Below are 22,733 nucleotides of genomic sequence, written 5' to 3'. Positions count from 1 at the left end.
AGTGGTTTGGATTAAGCGGTGGCATTCTTTGGGTACTAGAGAAGTGAAGTCTCAATACTGGCCCCTTCAGCTTTGTACAAACTGTGCCCAGACTGAAAAAAAAAAAAAAAAAATCAGCCCAGACTGAGGAGGGAACAAGTTTTTCAGGTGGGGTGGGAGCCTGACAGAGCTCAGGGGACTGAGCCAGCGCCACGGAGAAATTTTCTGTGTGCACACGTTGTGCAAAAAATGATGACTGCTCGTTTGACCTTGTTTCCTTTGTGCACGTCAGTACTGCCCTCCTCAGCCTCAAAAGTGAATGTTGAAAATCTAAAACAGTATTTTTAAAATGTACTTTAGATATAGCAGAGAATTTAACAAAGCTTGTGAGATCCACAAGCCCAAAAATGTTTGAAGAAATTTGACATATTGAAATTTTAAGCCACAAGTTTTAAGGAAGCATTTAATACAAAACTATAATATTTGTTACGTATGCAATGCAATGTTCACTGATCTCAGGGCCACAGTAAATGAATGCTATACAAATAAAAACATTTTTTTTTAGTGATACTGCAAATGAGAAGTACTTTTCACCCCATTTTAAGGCACGGAAGTTAAGATGCACATGAGTATAGAGATTATGCATAAGGTCTGTGATAAGTTTTATTATTCTGTGTCTTACTCAGAAATGTAAGCCAAACAGGAGGGAAAGGGAGGAACGAAAACACAATATGGTGGCTCGAGCAGTGTTAATAAAACCATATATCTAAGAATTTAAATCTTTTTTTTAAACTAAATGTTGAATTTGGTTATACTGACCATGCATTTCTTTTTTTAATTGCAGTTGTAGAGTTTATGTATATCTTGAAATGAGAAGTTTAAAAAAGGGTCAAAAAAATGGCAGAGTTCATGTCGACTTTTTTTAATATATGTATATACATTTTGTGTTCAGCTACATTGTCTATGTTTAGTTATTTGCAACTTTTCTTTGATCACCTGGAGAAGCCTCCAGTCTTATTCAACCCTTTACTATTTTTTTTTCATTTTGACTATTAAAAAAAAAAAAATGATACTGCTGTCACAGAAATAGATGCAATATAGCAACCTATAAAAATATAAGTTGTGCCAAAGTAGTGAAAACTGTCAGACCTGGGAAAAAACAGGGAGGTGGGTGTAGCCATATGTAGAGAGCTGCTTCGGTTTCATCACTTTCAACAATTCAGTTCATTATTCCTTATTGTGGATAATCAATGGGCAGAAAAAAATTAAATATGCAGTTTTATTTAACAGAAATGTTTTGAAGACATATGGAATTCTTTGTGAATAATTCATGCTCTTTAAGATCAGAAGTGTTGAAACAAAAAAAAAAAAGGTGGGGAATTCTGCTGGGATGTGCCAGTTTAGAAACAAAGAAGCACTCTTGCTACATGTAAATGCAGCTGAAATAGGATGGCTGTAACATCAGGGGAAAAAAATCTTTGCTAAAAAGTGTGTAGCAATATAGATGATCTCTTCTTCAGAAAGTAAATTATTCATTTTGTCCTTGATCAATTCCAGCTAACATGTATTTGTGGCTCACAACTGTTTCTCTAAAACATAAAAGTGACTCGCGGGGGAAAAGAAAAGTCACTCTTGGGGAAAAGAGCATCGAGAAAACCCTGCCACATTGTAGCCTTCTCCATCTTATGCCCCTACCAGGCATCTCTGATTAAATAACCCTTTCAATTACTTTGGCACTGACAAGTTATTTAAATTTTCCTTGCCTCTCTCAGTACGTTGCTCTACTTATTTTTCTTCCAGATTAGACACAAAATTGAAACGGAAAAAAAAAAAAAAAAAAAGAAATACTAGATGTGCTTTTGATTTGGGGCAGTTGAACAGCAGCGGGTATAATGTGGACTGTAGGGTGAAGGCTGGGAGGGGCGGGTGACAGCTGTCACCTCATGCAAACTTTGCCATGCTTGCTTCTGTGAGCCTGCACCAACAGAGTAATGTAGGTATTAATTTACATTTCTTTGCTACATCTGCAGAAAGAATCCCTCGTCTTGCAGTCCAAACTGAAGTCAGTAGGAATCTGCTGGTGTTTAAAAATCACTTCCCCTTGTTTGAAGAACTGTGACTTTGTGGCATACGCAAATTGTCCCCTGGCTGCTTACTGCAGGGTATGCTGAGCAGCTTGTCACTACTGAGGAGCCCCCATCAATGGACAGCCTTACAGCTTTTGTCGCATTCTAGCAATGCTTTCTGTCCTCCTCATAACAGGGAATGCACGAATCAAAGCATTCTTCAGAATTGATATTTCTGTCTGGTTTTCATGGTTCTTTGGTGACTTCTGGATCAACTTCAGATCCCTTTCATCTAACGTTTTTAACTTCTCTGAAAACTGGATGCAAACTCTTGATGTTCAGCATCCAAAAGCTGAAATACTTCTGTGAATGTTCCTATATGCAAAGGGAGCCCAACTTCCCATATGTGCACTGCCTATTAGTATATCTCCTCTTGTTCTCTGGGATGAACACCTTTGAACTCCCAGGACAAGGCACCTTTGGCTACATAGGCGTCCTGGGCTGTCTGGGACAGAATCCCAGCCCAGCCATGCTAGGCAGGCTCAAGCCAGCCAGGGCAGCTGACCTGAGATAGTTACAGGTGTAGCCCATCCCGTAAGGTCATGCTTGTTGTAAAGGGAGGAGGTTTACTGAGGAGAGGGAGCTCCTGTGGGGTTCCTCCTGCTCTTCCTCCTGCTGGGGACTACTCTGCAGTACATCACAACAGCATAGTCATTTGGGTAAGTACATTTCTGTTTGTATTGGTGGTGTTTTCATTAACTCCGTTGTACTTTCACCTACGGGTTTTCTTTCCTTTTTCCTGATTCCCCTCCCTGGCTGGTGAGGGTTCATTGGGTGACAGAACAACTGTTACAGGTTAGCCCTGGGCACAGGCTAAATACAGACGATAGGTGGCTCACAGATGTGGGGTAGAAGTACCATGTGTCCAGTTACACCCTCATGCAAGGTCATTTTTACTACTTAGGTTATAAAATGATACTTGGCTGAGAAGCCAAAGAGAACAGAAGCAAGTCAGTCTTTTAAGATACTGCTTTACCACCTGATTGTTGCTTTTTTCCAAACATATAAATAAAACTAGTTTGGTGGTGAGGTTAGTCCAAATCAAACTGTCTGAATGCTAAGTAATTTTTGGAACCACTGTAGTGTGCACTGGACCTCTTCTTTTGCATTTTACATGCATGCAGAGAAGGTCAAGCAGTGAATTAGCAGAAGCTTTGATGGTGCCAGAGACAACAACCTTCTTCAATAGGCTATAAGATAATAGGCTATAAATTATGTAAGCACTGAAATGCCAAGCAGCAAACAGCATTTCCACTGCTAAATAGGACCACCAAATTCATTAGGAACTGCTAACTCTGATGATGTATTTATTTTGAGTCTGAATGTTAACTCTTTTCCACCATCCTTCCTTTTCTTTCTGCCTCTCTATCAAATGCTGTCATTTTTTGATCATGTTCCCTTATTATATGATTGTCCATCAAACCCTGCCTCCAAAGCGCAGAAACTGTGTTTTGATTCCTGTTCAGACCAGCTCCATAAGCTGACAAATATCTAAGGCAGCTCTGGAGGAGCACCACACAGGAGTGAAATGAGTATGCAAATTTTGGTAGTAAAATGCCCCAAAGTGGAGCTGGCAACATGGCGTTCTGATCCTTTTTGTGCTGCTTAGCTCCAGACTTTCCATAAGCAGATGATGGAGAGGTGACAAAGCCAGAGACTGTTCATGCATCAGTGTATTACCTCCTGACACAGAGATACTGCAGCCTCTGGGAGATGGGAACCCCAGCTGGCCAGGGCTTTGAGCATCTGTGGTAGTGAGAAGGTCTCAACAGAGACAGAAACAAACAAACAAAAAATTAAAGATGTAAAAGGCAGATTTTATTAGACATTAAATTAGGATTTTTTTAATAGAGAAACATCAAAGTAAATAGTATAGACAGAAAAGCAACTTTAGAAGTTTTATACACAGTTCTTCCACAGCCTATGCCCTTACAAATTAATCTGTTTTTCTAGTCTTGGTTTCTGTTACTCTATAAATGGCAACAAACTCTGCCCAGCCTCTTCTGTTTCCCCAGTATCTTTCTGTTCCCTCTGGAGCTGGACTGGTTGCTTCCCATCTCCTGCTGCAGCCCCTGCCTGCGCCGCAGGCCTCCAGCTCTGGGTTGTGCTGCAGCTTCGCTGCTGCTGCCATACCTTGCGTGGTCTCAGCTTTCTGTCCTGGAGCGTACCTAGATCTTCCCCAGGGAAGACATCGTCTCCATCCTCCCTTCAAATGTCTCCAAGTCCTGTCTCCTTACAAGATCGTAAAACAACTGAAAACGAGACAGATGCTCACCAACCAATGTACTGCGTGGCCTGCACCAGCTTTTTTGCTGATATCTTCCACCAGCAGTGATATTGTTTGTGGTATCTGGCATGCTTTAATTGAGCCAGCTTGTGGCAGTGGGCATTACAGTCCTAGGAAAAATAAGTGTAATCCTATGCAAAATAATTTAATGCAGTACCCTTAGGAGGACATACAGCTGCACTCAACTGGAAAGTCTCATTCCCAATGGCAAGTTTTGAGCCGCTTGGTTTCAGGGAACAAAACCACCTCATTAGTACCCAAGTCTAGGGAGTCTTTTAGAAGTTGCAGCATCCTTAGAAAGGGTAGGATTTTATATGCAAACTTGTTTTTACAGTTTTGCAGAGGCTATGGCCGGATAGTGTTCTGCTAATACAGTTGTTAGACACGCAAAGGCAAGGAGTGCCAAATATGCAAAATACTATCATCCTTTATTGACAAAATGTCCATTGAGTCTATGAGACCAAGTAAAAACTGGGCTAAAACAAACCCCAAAAAAGCGTAAATATTAACAAACAAAACCCCATAGTCTAGTACAGTAGTTGGTCTCTGTTTAGGCCTGGCAAATGGCATGAACATTAGGTACATAGCAGGACTCAGGGGCAATTGCAGGGCTCTATAGGGAAATGTAGTAGTTCATATACTGTTTCTATACAGGCTGTTATCAGCACATTATTTTGCAAAACCACTAAAATTCAGTGAATCATTATCAAATGATAAAAAGCATGAAGTTAAAATACATCGGAAGTACCCCATCAAGTCATTTGCCTCTGAACACTTTACTTGCTAAGCCTTTTTCTTTCAGGGAATGCTGCGGTTCCTAAAAACATGTGTCTCCATTTCATGACCACACATAGTTTTTAGGACAAACTAGTTCTGCCAAACAAAAAAGCATCTTTTTTGCATTTTTCACTAAAAAGAGATATTTTGTTAAAGCCTCCAAAGCAAAAAAGAATTTGGAAGTTAATTTCTCTACCAGTCTGAAAAAAGAAACCATTAAAAGAGCATGCCATGTCCTATGCACTGTGTTTCTGTGAGAGAACCTAGAGCAGGCAATGTGTATAATGTGTTTCATAGCTGAAGTTTGCTCTGATGATTTCTATGCTTGTGATAATTTGCTAGTTATATTGCCTAAAGCACGGCTGTGGTTGTTCCATATCTTAGTTCAGGCGGTCTTGCTTCCTTTTTCTGCAAGTAAACTTGAAGTGAATGGCCAGGGAAAAAACTTTTTCCCTTGTTTACTCCATGCACCAAGAGATCAGAGATGGCCTTTCAGTTATAGGTGCTCAGAAGTAGATTAACTTAACAAAGGAGAAGGAAAGAGAAAATACTATGCATTTCTTCAAAACGAAGCAGTCCCTTGCCAGTGGAAGCCCCTAACCAAGGGACATTCTCAAGCAAGTATCCAAGTTTAAGCATGAGCTGTCATTTTGGTATGCATGAAACAATTCAAATGCATAAAATTAGACTTGTACTTGGCAAGCAATGACTTCAACTCTTAGTGATGAACCACTGTCCTTACGTGAATCTGGAGGCAGTAGAGATATATGACTCAAAAGCTAACTACTAGAAAGTTTCTCCCATTTCTAGAATTATCAGTACTGGTATATTTCAGTGCTGTAACTTCTATACAAGACATTAGGTACGTCAGAGAGAAAACTCAGGAGGTTAACATAAATAAAGTATTCCAATTAACGTAGTAGAAGGTCCTCAGCCATTGTAGAAAGCTTATTCTTTTTAAGTCAGGACTGGCCATTGTAGGGTCTCACATGCCTAAAACTGGTGACAGGTTCACACCAAGGATCTGCTATTCTATCTCAAGGAGTGGCCATAAATGGACATCTAAAGAAGAGGAAGAGCAGGCAAACTTATGTGACACCTTCCCCTAATATTCTCTCAGCCTCCAACATCATACAGCTCTGGGGATTTCCAAAGTCTCTCGTTGCTTGTTCATTTAACAACCCTAAATCATCTCTCTTTCAGGTAGTCATCCAATCTTCCCTTGAATCAGTGTCCACTCTTGCACCTACAATATACTTAAGAAGGAATTATACAGATCTGCTATCTGTTGTGTTAAAAACCAACTCTCCTGGCTTCATTTGATGCCCTTTAGTTCTTGGAATGAAAAAGAAGATAAAAAAGTTAATTCTCATCCATCACTTCCATGCCACTCCTTATTTTGTAGACTTGTACCAAATTCTTCTAAATCAGCTCTTTTTTTCTAGCCTCTTCACTTTGACCCTTGTGTCCTAGCTAGTTTTTTGTCCAGGTTGGAATTGTCCTATTTGTCCTACAGCTATTTGGCTTCCTTAGAAATCTTTGATGAAGGATTTTGTCAAAAGCCTTTTGGAAATACAAACAGACTATATCAACTAGATCCTCCTTTTCTGCAAGGATCTGTAAGGCAGGATTTCCCTTTGCAGTTCCTCACAACTCTGGCATTTCTCCATGCTCTGTAGCTGCATCGTTTATTGCAGTTTCTGCTAATTTGCCCAGTGTTGCCGTCATGATTACAGGCCTGTGATTCCCAAGGTCTCCTTAGGACCTTTTCTTAAGGATTGACATTACACTCATTCTTTAGATTGAAGACATTTTAAGTGGTTAATATGCTTACATACTGCTGTTAGTAACTCAACTACTTGACTCTTGAGTTCTCACACCTCCCAGGTGACTGCCATGTGTTTTTTTGTAATAGGCTACCACTCATCTGGAGCTGAGGTTAGTTAACCAGTGCCAATGTAATTGTATTATCCGCCCTCACTGCCTTTCTGATTCCTCTCAGTAGAGCAGTCACTATCACCAGCCTTGTAGGGCAGTCAGTATGAGATGCTTCCTAAGGGATATCCTTATTGCTAGAGGGTCCATGGGCGCAGACCAGTGTGATCGCTTCCCACTCTGCCTGTTCTAATTATATCTCTGGAGCTGATAATCGTCTACAAGAGTCTCCCCATCCTCTTCCTGGGAAAAAGCATTTAAAAATAAATGGAAGGAAAGTTGAGTGCTGGACTTTTCTTTGCATCAGGCCTGACCCTGCCCCACGCTGTGCCATAGTCAGTTCTTTTTGAAGGTGGTATCTGGCTTCAGAATTAGGTTGAGCTGAGAAGCTAAATGCAGTTGGGACTGTGGGATCTATTGTTTCAAGCTTTTTGCAGAATGAGGTGGATTCAGAGTTTTGTACCTGATAAATATTTGTTGGGTTTTTTTAATGAACCTGGCACTCTAATCTCATCATGGGATCTGAAGACTAAGCAGAAGCAAACAGTATTTACTCCTCTGCCTTGTCCTTCTGCCAGAAATGTGCCACACTGCCCTCTGACAGATCAGTTAGAGACAAGAAGAAAAGGGATGAAACAGAACCTATTTACAGATGCAAGGCTTAACTTTGTTGCCGTCACCTTCACACATGGCAGAAATGTCACCCTCTCCTACACACGTTGGAGAATATTCCCTTCAACAGCTGTGGTCTGTCAGTGACGAAAGCCAGAGTTAGTAGTAGGGTGTGAAAGTGTGAATATTGGCCATGATCAGCCTTGGGAACTTTTTTTCTGCTGGAGTTGGCATGCTTTCTGCCCAGAAGCTGGATGACTTTCTGGTAATCTGTGAGCTGATGCTAGCTTTAGATTTGGCCAAGTATCCTATCTTAAGGGTACATTTGGGCTGGGTTTCTATTTCCACAAAACCTTTATAGACCTTTATAGTGGTTCATGTACCTTGATTGTTACTGATCCTTTTTTTCTTTAGGCATATGTGTGCCTACTGTTATTCCAGTATGGCAGGGTTGCATAATAACTGTGCAGAGGCTAAAGTGTTTTGGGTTTGTTTTTTTTCCCCAGAGAGTCTCTTTCAGTCATTTTCTTCCACAGGCAAAATTCAGTCCTCTTCCCACAGTTCAGTGTCACTGCTAGCATTTGGTAAAATCACTCCTATAATGAATTTGAATTGAGATATATTAAAGTGACCAGTGGCTTAATGGCTCAACTGTAACTACTCCTTGAATTGGCTCCTGGGTAATAAGTGAGGTAAGAATAGCTCCTCATCTTGTGTGCCACACTACCTGAGGTTTCTGCAGGCAATCATTATTACATGCTACTTCATACACTGTTTGGCAAGATAATGCCTTGCAATTAGGCCTTAAAAGCAAGTGATGGAAAGCTCTCCATAAAAGCTGATTATATTAGAGCCCAGCAGCACATCTGTACCACCATTCTCTGAGATTTGTTGCCTTTTTGTTGTTTTACTGTTTCTGCTCCGATGCAGAGGCAAGCTGTTTATCCAGACTGCTGCAGGCCAAATCTTCAGCAGTGGTGCCCTGGCATAACTGCACTGAAGTCAAGGGAAACATAGTCTGGATCCTTCTCACTTATATCCCTTCGTGTTCCATGATGTTAGTTGTATCCTATTGGTACGCATTCATCTTCAGCTGGTACAAATAGCATGTCAACATTAATGCAATGGATCTGTTGTTGGAATCAGGTTTGCTTGCATAGATGATGAATAGCGGCTGTGGGAGATAGCACAAAAATAGAGAACTTTGAGAGTTTAGTGAATGTCAATACAGTTCAGGAATAAATCTTCACTGACCCTTATGGTTACGCTGCCATGCATGGAAGGCATTGACAGCTTAAACTGGTCCCAACAGTAGCCCCATATCCTGAGTAGACAGAAACTGTTTTGCTCATGCAGAGTAGCTAACAAGCATAACTGGCTCCTGAGGATAGTACTGCAAGCCCAGGTTTAACAGATTAGGCTGGGGTGGGGAATCTATAAGGAAATTTTCAGCCTTCCTGCATTCTGTAAGAGGGCATCCATATGTGGCCAGGAGCCTTCTTTCTAATTCCCAAAGCTGCTGTGGTTTGGGAGGGTGCAAAGCAATTTTCTTTTTCTTTGTATTTAGACAAGCAACAGTAATCTCCCTGAGGCTGGAAACTCTGTGCTCTCTTTCCAAGGGCATACCACATGTTATTTTGTAAGCAGAGGCAAGGTCGCTTTACTCACATGCAGGACAATCAGGAGTTATATGAGTAACATTGGTTAGCACTGAGCACGAACTGATGAGCCCTAATGAGCTTCCTGCTCAGCTTGGAGCATATGCAGTACAGGCTTGTGTAAAATACTGTGTAGATACTTTTCAAGAGATACAGTACGAAACCTCACCTGCGAGCTTTTTGGTCTCCAGGCATTTTGAGCTTCACCTGGGATAGCAATAATTAGGCAAGGTGTGGTCTTCACTTGATTTGGCAGTGTTCAATACATTGTGTTTTTGCCTTTGCAGTCCATCTTAAATACAGCAGGGAAAGGTGATCATGAAAGGTAAAATAGTCTTGCAGCCCTCCACAACCAGTTTGGGTTTGGGTGGTTGTGCCTAAATTGTTGTCAGCTTGGTCCAAAAGGTACTTGCTTTTTTTCATCTCGGATAGATGTAACACAACAGGATGTGTTAGTTGCTGATAAATCAGATCATGCTAAGCCATGTCATGTGAGTCAAAAGGATAAGGAAAACTGTAGTAGAGGTAAGAAAAGATTATAATGTGATGGAGTATGGCTTTTCTTTCTGCTTCAAGTTTACAGTGTTCAATAGATTTAAATCTTTTTGGTTATCTAACAGTTCTCCTCTAACCCATCAGTGAACCGTATTCCAGCTTTGTTGTAAGGGTGGCAGTAGCCAGAAGAGCCTTTTTCAGTGGAAGACGTGTAATCCATCAGAGTGTGCGGGTGGGCAGGCTGACAAAAGTCTGTTAGAAGGTGTTTTTTTTTTCCTAGGCAGGTCAGGATCTTCTGGTACGCTGGCTAGGCTTCAATTTGGGTAGCTATACATCTGTTGGGACGTTAAGTGTGGCTTGTAAATATTTGAATCTTTTGAATAGCAACTCCTATGTAAATGTCAGGTGCAATGGAGTTTGAGACGAGAGGAAGTGGAAGTGTCATCTGACATGTGAGGGGGAACCTCAGTGCTTCTCTGTCCTTCCGCAGGCTTCACCCAATAGATGCCAGTGGGTTGCCCAGGGCACAGGCAGCAGTGTTGCTTCTCCATTGCCAGGTCATAGCTGGATGTGTACAGAAGCACAGTGCAGATGTCAAAAGTGGCTGCAGGTGGGCCAGGGGGAGATCAGGAGTCCTATGTGTGTGTTTGCTGTGTGGGGCTCCAAAGCATAGCTTCCTGGCTTAGGCACATCACTGTGGGGATACACCTGTGCACAGACCTGTGCCTCCCTGGGCTCTGCTTCCAGGGATCCCTGCTCTGCACCCTGGTGGATACACCTGCCACCAGGCTGTGACTATGCCATTATTTCCCCTGACACTTAACCAGCATCATCTGTAAAATGATGCTAGAGGTCTTTCTGTGCTGTAGAAGTGGGGACAAAAATGGGCATTAGAACTGTGAGTCACTTTCATAACATTGTAATGAAGACTATAAAGCACAAGAGAGAGATGGAGAAGCTTCTTTTTCATCATCTGCAGAATCTCATTTGTCTACCTGCTGTTTCTTTCCTGTAAGAGCAATGGCAGGACCTCATTCTTCTCCTCCTTTTGCAGAGAGCTGTGACAGACCTGCTCCCTGTGCACTGAGAGCACTTGCAGGCAGATCAAGAATCAGAGGCTCCTCTCTGTCACCTTTTCATGCAATAACCTGCTTCCTGGCAAAAAAAAGTGTCAAAGGAAAACTATTCCAAGGAGGAATATATCACTGGACAGTCTTATAGCACCAACTCAAACTTGCTGAAGCAACTGGAAGCTGCTCCTTTTTTATTTTGCCAGGACTCCAGTTGCATAAAGATCTAGACATGCCAAGCTTTCCTTTGAATGCTCATTTGCTTACATTTAAGTGCATGTGTCACTTTTCACTATTTTATATGCTAAGGGGCAGATTCTGAATTTTTTAGTCACGTTTGGCAGACCTTTATTCCATAAATAATCTTATTAACTTCAGTGGATCTGATTGTGGAAAACAGTACTGTTCAGCAGCTGAGGAGTCCCAGCAGGAAGAGTGGAAGAAGAAAATGGCTGCCAGAGATCAGATCGATATTTAGGTTTTAATGTAGCTCCACATCAGTCACTGATCACGGTAAAATAATTTCTTTAATTTGCTGTAAAAACTTCAACAAGAGTAGGAAGAACCTTGGATGTCCTTCTAAGGAAGCTTTAAAACAAAGGTGTAGTATTCATTCTCTCTGTATAGTGTTAAAAAAAGATTTGGTGGGTGACTCTTTCACTCCTAATTATCACCTCAGGCGGCTTATTTAGCCTACATGTCATGAAGGTAAGAAGTATATAACACACTGTAACTCTTGCAAAGTAATTGATTCACTTTTTTAGACTTTCTTTATCAATATTAATAACCTACACTAATTGCACAATGCTCTCATTTTTTTTCCTCCTTTTTCTTCAATCTGCTACAGGGATTAGTTCATCATTTGCATCTTCTTTAGAGGCCTTAACAAATGTTAATTTGTCATTCTTACCTTTTTTTTTGTATTTTGTGTGAGAATGAAATTAATTTCCCGGAAGGATATTTAGTGTCTTTCATGTATCAATCAGGGCTGAGCTCTTCCTTTTCTCATGCAGAGATGGTTTCTCCCAAGCTATATGAAGTCAAGAAAAGAGAAGATACAGTTTTACATATCGCAGAGTACCTTGAAAATAAGGACGTGAGAAGTAGAAAGTTAAGTGACCTATGTTATGCTGTAAAGGTATTTTCTTTAATGTATTTCAATGCCTGAAATGCTCATCCAGTCTGAATGAATTTCAGCAAACTTAGTTGTTGGGGCCAAACAACAGATTGTTAGCACTGTCTATGGGCAGGTTGTAAGTACTAAAGGAGTTAAGCAAGTTTTATCTTTACAGATATCTCTGTACTTCAATCCTTGAAATTCCTCATGTATGCTCTGCCAGGCTGCTCTCTTTCTTTAACAGGAGATGCTAATTACATGACATGTTGTGGAGGCATCATTAGGGTAAAATTTCTTTAATTCATTTTATTTCATAATAAATTGTACTTGAAAGTATTAATGGCCTCTCAAATTTCAATGGCTAAGAAGTTTAAATTTGCTGCTAAACTGCATAGCTTCCTGGATGATAGACTCATGAACTTGGAAATAGTGGTCAGGAAGCATCGCCAGCCTATTTTTTTCATGCTGACAGACATTTCTCCTTTATTTATGGATTAAAAGCTAGTAGCTGAATAGTATATTGGTAGCCATGCTCAAAAGCGACTTACAGTGTAGGTTTCAGAAAAGTGTGAATAGTCAGTCCCTATTTTAAACATCCTAGGGAGATTTTTTTTTTTTTTTTTTCTGAACCATAAGTAGAATTACAAAAGAATTCAGGTGGAAAAGGGACCTTGGGAGGTTTTTGATCCCACCTCCTGCTCAAAGCGAGGTCAGCTGTGAGGTCAGTCTGGGTTGCTCAGTGGTTTATTCAGTCTGGTCTTTTAAACCTCCATGGAAGGAGACAGCACAACGTCTCTAGCAACCTGTGCCACTGCTTGACTGTCCTCAAGGTGAAAAATTATCTCTTTGTAGCCAGTCTGAATGTCTCTTGTTTCAATTAACGTCTGTTGCTTCTTGTTCTCCCACCCCACACCTCTGCAATGAGCCTGGGTCCACCTCTTGATCACCTCCTTGTAGGTGCTAGGGACTGCTGTTGGGTCCCTTCCCCAGGCGGAACAAGCCCTGATCTTGCAGCTTCTGCTAAGAGGACAAGAGCTCCTGCCCTGACCAGCTTGATGACCTTCCCTGAATAACCCCCAGTTAAATGACATCTTTCTTCTGCTGATCATCCCAGACTGGATGTCGTACTTGTCAACGTGATCTAACAAGTGCTGAGTAAAGTGGAATAATAACTTCCCTCAATCTACTGGCAGATCTGCTTTCCAGCCAAGCAGTTCTCAGCCTGTATCACTGCAGGGGGTTTGACCTCCTCAGTTTGGGTGCTTTGCATTTGTCCCAGTTGGATTTCATGAGATTCTACTGGTACTGTAGAATGTTCACAATGTGAACAATGTACGGTTATTGTTGTCCATAGGCAGGTCTACTTGACACTACAGTTAGGCAAGGTTTCTTTTGCCTCATATCTCTGGCCTTCAGATATGCTTCACTGGCTGGGAAAGACGTTGGGGAAGAATATACGATGCGGAGTGTGATTTAGGCAAGCTTCAGTGTCTCTTAGGCATTATTTTTGGTCTAGTCAAACCCACTCACGGACAGTGCAAAGAAAAAGTACTTCTATAACTGCGTCTACAGACATGTGATAGAAGCCTAGCAGATGGGCTGTGTCTTTTATTATCGACTGGGGATGAACAGACCTGAACCTGGGGAGCAGTACTAGATAGGGTGACAAAGATTATTCTCTGACTTCAGCGTTGTCTCTTGCATACGTCTCTTGTGGACTGAAAAAACATGAAGTGCTTATATCCTCAGATTGCCTCTGAAAAATGAGATGGAAAAGGGGCTGGGTGAGAGCTTGTTAGCCATCAAAGCCACAAAAGTGTTGGAGCAGAGGGAAATAGTCAGTCATAATTCCCCTGCTCCCCCAGATCATAACACAAACACATGCTCACCACTGAGAAGTGTCAGCAAAAACGCTGGGCAGTGTCCTTCCCGAGTCAAACAGATAGGCAGGTCCATTTACATCAGATACTAATTAGGTTTTAAGGACAGGGGGGTGTGGGGATGTGGATAACAAGAGGGAAGCAAGAGACAGTGCGGTCAGTTATGGCTGCATTAGACACAATGCTGTGTGGCATGCTGCTCTGCAGTCTGCAGAGGAGCTATTTACCAAGGGAACTAATCACAGCTAAGTTTTGAAGCAAAAAAACAGGCAGTCGTAAGAAATCTGCGTGAGCATAGCTCCATACAATCTCTAATCCTTTCCGTATACTATGCTTTTTCTTCTTGAGTGAAGGCACTCCCTCTGGTGGCTAACTTTCTATCTCCATTTCACGCTTTTTTTTTTTTTTAGAGTTAAGGTTGCATGTGAGCAACTGGCTAAAAGAATGGAGAGAGCTATAAGCTTCTGCATTTATTAGGTTTAATGTTTTATGTTCTCAACACTGAGGGCACAGATAAAGTCTGGCCATTCAAATGTATTTAAAAATAATCTCTACTCAATTAAGCTTAAAAAAAAAATCTGTTCAGAAAGATTATTTCGTTATATTTTTATCAGGTAAATGGTCTGTTGACCTCAGTGATCTGCTGTTTTAAACCCCAAGTTGGTAATTCAGAAAAGGTAAATCAGTGATGTGTCGAACTCCCTCCTATTCATTTCCTCTTAGGGGTCTATCTGTTATGTGTGTGTCACATCGCAAGCTTTTCTGGATAGAAAACACCTTTTTTGATCATAGCATGTAGTCAGAACCATAGATGCTACTGCTTCCTGTAAACCCATAAGGAGAATCTATGCACTGGACATCATCAAAAGAACAAGAAACCTCCACTCTTTGAAGGACAAACTTCTTTTGGATGTGGTTTCTCTGTTATCTGTTTGCATAGGCGTATTATTTGCCTACACGTTTTTATAGAACACTTATGGTTAAGCAAAGCTAGTGCTACAGTGGCACTTGGTAATTAAACACTCTTCTGAGGCTGTGAAATGTCAGCAGAAAGAGTATTATATACTCTTATATACTTAATTAGCTGTCATGTTGTGTTTTCAAAAGATAAACACAAGCAGAAACTGCTGCAAACTTGCTTGCAGATAGGTTGATACACTCCAACACCTGGTGAGCTTCCTGCCTTTTGAAAAAGATCTGTTCCCACGTCTCCAACAGCTGGATTTAGGTGCTGAGCTGATCACGTCTCCACTGCAGTGGAAGGACTTAGTCATTTCAGTATATTTGGAGCAAGTTTAGTGAGGGCAAGAGGGAGAGAGCTGGAGTGGTCCATTTTACTTCCTACTGCATCTTCATCAATCCAGGTGACAGTGTCACCTGGGACAGGCACTGCTGCTTGGTCAGAGGATGGGATCTGCAAAACCCCTTAGTTCCTCTGGCTCAGTGCTTGCTGAACTAGACCAATGCTAATGTTAGAAGACAGTCCTATCAACCAGACTCCTTTACTACTGTCTTACGTCAATTTGTGACCATATAACCTTGAATTGTCTATCCCAGAAGCCATCTAATTTCATAATCTGTAATGTCATCACTGAGCTTCTGTCATAATTCACTTAATTGCATGTCTGTTGCTACAGTGCTACAATTTGGGGAAATTTCTGTTTCCCTAGTCAGGAAAACAGTTTACACTCTCAAGACCAATTTGCCAGCTGGAGTTCTTCTGCAAATGGATGCAAAGATAAGGCTCTTATAAATATCTGAAAGCACCATCATCTCTGCATTTGTTCTTTCAACAGTATGTATCTCAACAATGGTGCATCAGTCACTCATCTCCAGGAGATAGGTCTTTGCTCCGAGCACATGATGCTCTGAAGGTGGCAGAGTATGTAGCTGGAGCAAGTCTATGGAGGCATGAGTTGCCCCCTCCATTGCTTTGAACAAGCTATTGAGGAAGAAGTATGAAACCCTGTGGTGTCCAAAGATGTGGGGCATATTTATGACTAGCTTTAAGTAGTTGTCACAGATCCCATGTAACAGGTCTGTTGGGTTGTAGCTCCAACCTGGTGCTCAAGAAGGACTTGTGAGTACAACCTCCCCAGAAAGAGACAAGAGGATATCTGGGTAGTTTTTCTCCCCTCTTTTACATGGGTTTTCTTCCTGAGAGGAGACAATTGTGCTCCTGAACCGATAGAGAGAGGATCATTAGCTGATTAATCCGTGCAGGGGACTGTAGTGTTGTGAATGTGTGTTATTTGACAGTCGTGAACAGAAATCAGGAGAGAGATTCCCAGTGTCAAAAAATTACTAGACACCAGAGTCTATTCTTCAAGATCTTGGATCATATGTATAAAACAACTTGGAAATCTTTCTGAATCTTCATTTATCCTCTGATAGTTTTATTGTGGTACTGAATTAGTGTTTGCTGTAATACGAATGAAATGACAGTTCCATTTTGCATGCTGGTCTGATTTTATTGAATTTAATAACTGGATATTTCCACCAAAGTATTATCTCCACAGTATTTCAAGAGAATCTTAGAGTTTGGTGGGGTTTTTTTTTTATTATTTAATAATTATAATCTCACTCTTAACTCATGTAAATGAAAGTGGAGCAATGTGTACTGTACTGATAAAATGACTTCACCAAACAAAGATAGGAAGGAGTCAGCCTCCCTCATGATTTGCTGCTGAGCCTGATCTGATGTTTTAAAGTGTCTGTGTCTTACTAATTGTGTTAAAATAAAGCACACTTAGTATAGTTTCAAAAGTCACCTTGTAGCCCAAGTGCCTTTGCATATAGAATTATTACTACAATCTGAAACAAATTTTGTATTTCATATATGAAACCCAAAGTTAATCAAATTGCATTATCTTCATATAAGTGTAAATTATTTTGACACTCAGAAAATGTTACCACTTTTTAAATTCTTGTAAATATTACTATCCATTTCATCAGTATAACATAACCATTTATGTTTATATATTTCTAGACGAAGAGGTATGGCTTACATTCATTTTTAACAAAATATGCTTGTGCCCTATAGCTTCCTCAAGCTTCACCTTTTGGTTTTTTTGAGGGCCTCTTTCGGCCTACTTTCAGTTTACAGCTGCAGAAACTAGAGACTTGCTATTGAAGAGACAAAACCAGAAAAGCCAGAAATGTCTTCCTGGCATTTGTTTAAATCCTGAAGTGTCTGGTTAGTCCAACTTGCAATGGGCTATAGCAATTTTTTAGTAAATGGGAATTTATTTGACCATAGGATGGACTTCTGCAGTTTTCATCCAATTGAGTATGAAGGAAACTAAAGATGGTACTCATTTCATGTCTTGTAGGTCTAAGAACTTTCAAAGGAAAGGAGATAGACAGATAGAAAGATAGATATAGATAGATAGATAGATATACACACACATATATATGAGAGAAAAGTCAGTAAAATTTTAGAATTTTTTTTTTTCTGGCAGTCGCTGTCATTCTCCTGAAACTGATCCACACACTTTTAGCAAAATGGACTCCCTTCTATACATACAGCTAAAAGAGCATTCTCACAATTCATTACAAGCCTACCATTGTTAGAAAGAGATCGTCATGATTTTTACCTTTTTTGTGTAAATATCACTGCGTCTCGAGTAGGCTTAAATGGCGGGAGGGAATATTTGGTATAATTAGGGTAACTCTTAGGGTAACTTACAGAATTAGTTGAAATAGTTTTAAAAATTGTAATTAGCTCCTTTCAGAAACATCTACATTTTGAGGTTTATTTTAAAGATGAGAATGATGAAATCTTTTGGTCAGCAGACTTCAGAGAAAGGATGCTGTCTTGTGTCTCATTACACTTGCTTGTGCTTTTTGATTATGGGAGAAGAAAAAAAAAGGTTAAAAACCCCAGAAAAACAACCTAACAACTGCTTTTAACAAGATTAAAATCCTTCTGAGCAATGTAAAGGATTGAATGGGAGTTAAGTTCAGCAGAATTACCCACGACAATCCAGCTCCAACACTCACTTAAAATGCACGATTTAAAAACTCTAAGCATCTGAGACAGCTATTTAATTTAAGAGAAAAACAAACAAATGAAACATACAACAACAAAACAAAATGAAAAAAAAACCAAACACCCATGCATATCCCCGAACTCCCACCTTTGTATCTCAAACTTCTTATTTTGGGTGCGTTGTAAGCAAACCCTGGTTCCAGATGATAGTCTGATACAGCACGACTCGGTGACAGGAAAGTGTTCGCAGGGTCCCTTCTTCAAGGATTAGTATTTGTAACAAGAAAGATATTTTATCTCTGTCAAAAAGTTTTTTTTTTTAAAAAAAAAAAGACTCAAAGACAGGATTCAGCATCCAGGCCTTATAATGATATTCTTGATTTCCTTCTGCTTTTTTACAAATAGACATTCTATATATTTCTAGGGTTTTTTTTCCAGATGATGAAATTAGTTTACCAGTTCACAGGGACTACTTGGATCATGACATTTTCTCCTGTTCGGGTTCCTAGAAATGTGCCAAGAAAAAGAGCAGATGAATCGGCAAAAGCATGAAGAATAATTACAGTTGAAAATAAAGGCTTGTGATTTAGCTCTGGCTTTTGGACTGTATAGATTTTAACCTACCAAATGGATTATATATCCTATTAAAAAAAAAAAAAAACACACAAATAAAAAAACCCACCCACATTTCTTTTGCTTAGGAGCAACACAAAAGCAGGGGCTCTTGGATCCATGAAGGGGAGCATAAATAGTGCCTCTCCTTCAGGAAGAAAAGTGCTTGGGTCTTACCAAACAAGACATGCGAAATAGCATAGCTGAGAAGCCAGGACCTTTTCTGAGTGCAGACACCCAGTGCGTCAAAAGACCACTGCTTAGTTCAGCTGGGGCCTGTGATTTCAACGTCACTTTAAATAAAACACTTTTGTTATGGAAAAATCATCATTTCTCGTCTCTGTCCACACTCTAAGGTCATAAAGGATCTGGGGCCATGAACTGAAACTTGCTGAGATGTCATGCCCCAAGAACCACGTGGTTCATTCCAGCTTTTGGGGCGGATCTTCCATGCAGGGAGTTGGGCTGGGAGGTCCCTGCATTCCTCCCTTTGAGATGGAGACAGGCACAGATGTGAAGACAGAGATGTCTCCAGTCCTCACCTGTTTGCTGTTTTTCCTGGCAGGCTGCTCGGGATGCCAGCACCACAACTGCCGCTGCGTGGGCAGGGTTTTCATTTGTCAGGAGAGCAAGGTGGTCCAGGTTCCCCGGGACATCCCTGCCAACACCACCGAACTGTAAGTAGGGAGAGGGATCAGTTGCAAGCAGCAGCCTTATTGCTGGCTTTCGAAACAAACTGCTGTTTGGCAAGCCAAGGGTCAGGTTTGTAGGGAGTCACTTGGGAGACTTATGCCAGCTTTTTGTAAGCGCAGACCTTCCTCTGATGCTCACTTAATTACATCTTCAAGCTCCTCTCTGCTTCTCTGTTTGTGTTCATTTTAAGATCTCTGTTAAGAAAATATATGGTACGTTATAATGTAAAGTGCAGACCAAATCTTAAATAAGTTTCCTTGGTGCTGTGACAGTAATTTGATGCATAAAGTCTAAGCTTTCTTTATAGCTTGCTTTAGCGTTGTTGAAATGTGTAGTGCAACTTGTCTGCCCCAAACAACTTGATGATGAGTGGTTGTGTTTGTACTGCGGGAGTCTTCCAAAGGTTTGTGCTTATTTGCCAGGAAGAAACTTATGTTTTCTTTTTGAAATCACAAAGGCATTACAGAAAGGACTCTGATAAACATTCAGACTGCTATCCTCCTCTATCATAGGGAGCAGCACAGCTGCGCTTGGAGAGAGTGAACAACGTAAAGATACGGTACTGCGTTACTCAAGGAAGGGGTTTATCTATCTTAAAGTTTCTCTTTGTTTTCCATAAAGTAACACAAGCAAATACTGTATGACCGGTGTTTGCTGTATCAGTAGCACAGGCAAACAAAACAGCTTATGCAATAGCAAGTATGTAACTGTGCAAGGAATTGTTTTCATTAAATTTTTTTTAAAGCCTACACCCACAGCTACCTGACATCGTTATGACCTAAAGCAAAACCAAAAGAAGTAGTCCTGGTTAAACCTTTTGATTAATAAGTGGAGTGGCAAGTTTGGAGGGAGGATACAACAAAGAATGATATGTCACTAGTTGGACAAATATACCCTATCCCAATTTTACACGCCACAATATATCCATGGTTACTATCCCACAGTTTTACTAGGGCAGAACTTTTGTTTCATTCAGAAGGAGGAGTTGTTATGCTCACTCAATAAGTAGACTGGGGTGAAAACTTGAGGAAAAATGTCTGAATTAACCACAGAAGGTCAGTAAATGTTTAAATCTTCTCACAACTAGAGGGAAAAATAATCCATCAGTGATTTAGGTCATCTAAATCCTGAGTGAACTGTGCTCCAGGCATATACTCCTAATTTTGTTTAATTTTGCTTTGATTGTTTCTTTAGATTACACAGTTAAGGTCTGCCTTCTAGGGATGAAGCAAGAATGTTTTATAATTATTTCTGCAATGAAATAGAGTTTTATATTGACAAAAATCACCTGTTAGTAAAATGGGATTTGTTCATAGCAGATCCTTGTTAACTTCTCAAGGGTTTTTTAAGGGTGCTAATTTGTGGGTTCCTCTGCATGATAGTGTATTCCTTGAAACAGACAGACTACAATGTTAGTGCAACCGGAAACAGCAAAAGAACACTTTCTTCTGGCAGCACTATGCAAATATTGGAGTTAGAATCTCTCAACTTGAGTCTCTTCTTACTTACACCAACTTTTGGTTCCTTGGAGGTAATTCTGATCCCATTAAATCAGTATAGCCCTCTGACAGATTTCAGCATGGCTTAAAAATTTGTTCATGAAAACTATGTAGATTTGCTTTGAATACACCAAATGTTAGTGTTACTAAAGCCAGATACAGTAACTGAAGAACTATTAAGTGACAGATAAATCTTAAATTTTTCCTTCAAGGTCAAAGGGCGACTCTAGAAAGGTGCCTTCCTATGCATCTTTCCGCTAAGTGCCCAGTGGGATAATTCAGATGACTAAAATAGACTTTACCGCTCCAGGTGCTGTTGCAAATACTCCCTTGGTAGCAGAAAAAAACTTGCTTTAGGTTTCTTCCAAAAGCCTCAATGAGTCAAAAGCATTTTAAAATCAGTGTAGCAACTTGAGCATAGAGGGCCACAGTGTCTAAGGACCCTGTACAGGACACAAGCACAGACAACTTCTTGCTAAGTACAGCTCCTGCAAGGTACTTTTTTTCACTCGAGCTCATTCTGGGAGTGCTGGATGCAGTCTGTTTTCGTTTGATGTAAATGAGAGGGCTTTCTTCAGTAGAGTTAGAGCTCTTCACCTTCTAATACGTGGTCTTGATAGCTTTCCTAAGCTATCCTAGTGTCTGTTCCTAGTGCCTTTTAGATGTTGAATAACACGCTGGTGAAAACTTTGGAGAGAGAACAGAAGTCTAATAAGCCTCAAGCACTTCTCCTGTTGCTGTGTGTTTCTGTGCCACTACAGCTATCTCTTAAGCTGGGATGCTGGTATGTGGCAGCCAGCTCTTTTACTTGGTAAGAAAACTCAGGATAAACATAAAAATATTGCCCTCAACAACCATTACCTCTGCTCTTTGCCATGGCTGGTGGTTATGATGACGGTGATGATGGTTTTTAGGGTTGCCCACTGACACATGTTGCTGTGATGGGTTTCTTTGTCATTGGCTTCCCAACAGTGAGAACTTATGCTCCACAGTGAATGAGAGTTCTGTGGCATGGTATGAGCCAGGTTTTGCTCCTGGTTGAATTAAGCATCTGCTTTAGCAAGGGTGTTGTGAAGGGGAGGGCTGGCAGCCTCTTACAGTGAGAGATTTTGGGTTGTACTTACTATATGGAAATAGAGCAGGGATCAGAAACCACGGGTTTTCATTACTTCTCTTGCTGCCACATCTAATTTTTCATTTACAGGCCAAAATCTCATGAGAGGATAGTTACAGCTTGGTTTGTATATTGCTTCTTGAAGACTTGCAAGCACTCTGCAGCTGGCATGCTCTGAGTGTTTGCAGGGGAGACCTGTGGTTATTAGCTATTTTGCTTTATAATCTTTGTCTGGAAGAGTAGTTGGATAGAAGAATTTTTGGCATTTTCTTTATAGACACTGAAATGTCTATGAGAAATGTAGATGGCTCTGATTTACAGCTGTGAAAGTAATCCATGAGAAACCCAACGCCAAAAGTTCAGATACGAAACGTAGGTTTGTCTGTATCAAAGTATTAACTACTAGTTGCCTCACAGAGTGAGAGAGGGGGAGCAACTCACTAGTTACCTAAGGCAGTTTACTCCTTGAAGATTTAAAACAGCTCTAAAATCCAGTGTCAAGCTTTGTAATCCATCCTTAGTATTCACTAAGATTTCATTTAGTCATTAGAGGTCTTGCTTTGAGAAAGTAATGCAAACAAAAATAACTTGTTCTCAGAATAGAAAGGATCCTTCTTAAGATTTAGCAAACTGTTTTAAGAAAAAACATGTGAATATCAACTGGGAATAAAGCTTGAAATGCCAGGAAAAGCCTGCTCATTCTCTTACAGCACCCTTCCTGGTTTTTGGGTTTCTCATGTCAGCAGTGCTTGAAATCACTTTTACAGTATCCCGGGAAAATAGAGAGCAGCTACCCAAGGAGATAAGTGCAACCACTTGGGAAGCAAAGTAAAGCAATGGTACAAAGCAGCTTAAGAAGGAAGGTGAAAAAGGCTGCTTGGTCCAATT

The 22,733-nt window shown here is 40.5% G+C and overlaps 1 protein-coding gene across 1 annotated transcript in view; it reads left to right on the top strand.

Annotated features, from left to right (window-relative positions):
- Positions 1-19,064: 19,064 nt before the first annotated feature.
- The window catches only part of FSHR (follicle stimulating hormone receptor), an 80,395-nt gene continuing 76,726 nt past the window's right edge, over positions 19,065-22,733 (top strand). The window contains exon 1 of the mRNA XM_009956390.2: positions 19,065-19,216. Coding sequence (XP_009954692.2) covers positions 19,065-19,216 — 152 coding nt within the window. The remainder of the gene's footprint in view (positions 19,217-22,733) is intronic.

The sequence above is a fragment of the Leptosomus discolor genome, chromosome 2, assembly GCF_034619465.1.
Source record: "Leptosomus discolor isolate bLepDis1 chromosome 2, bLepDis1.hap2, whole genome shotgun sequence".
NCBI lineage: Eukaryota > Metazoa > Chordata > Aves > Leptosomiformes > Leptosomidae > Leptosomus > Leptosomus discolor.
The sequence above is the reverse complement of the archived record's forward strand: the minus strand, read 5'-3'. Positions and strand labels throughout refer to the sequence as shown.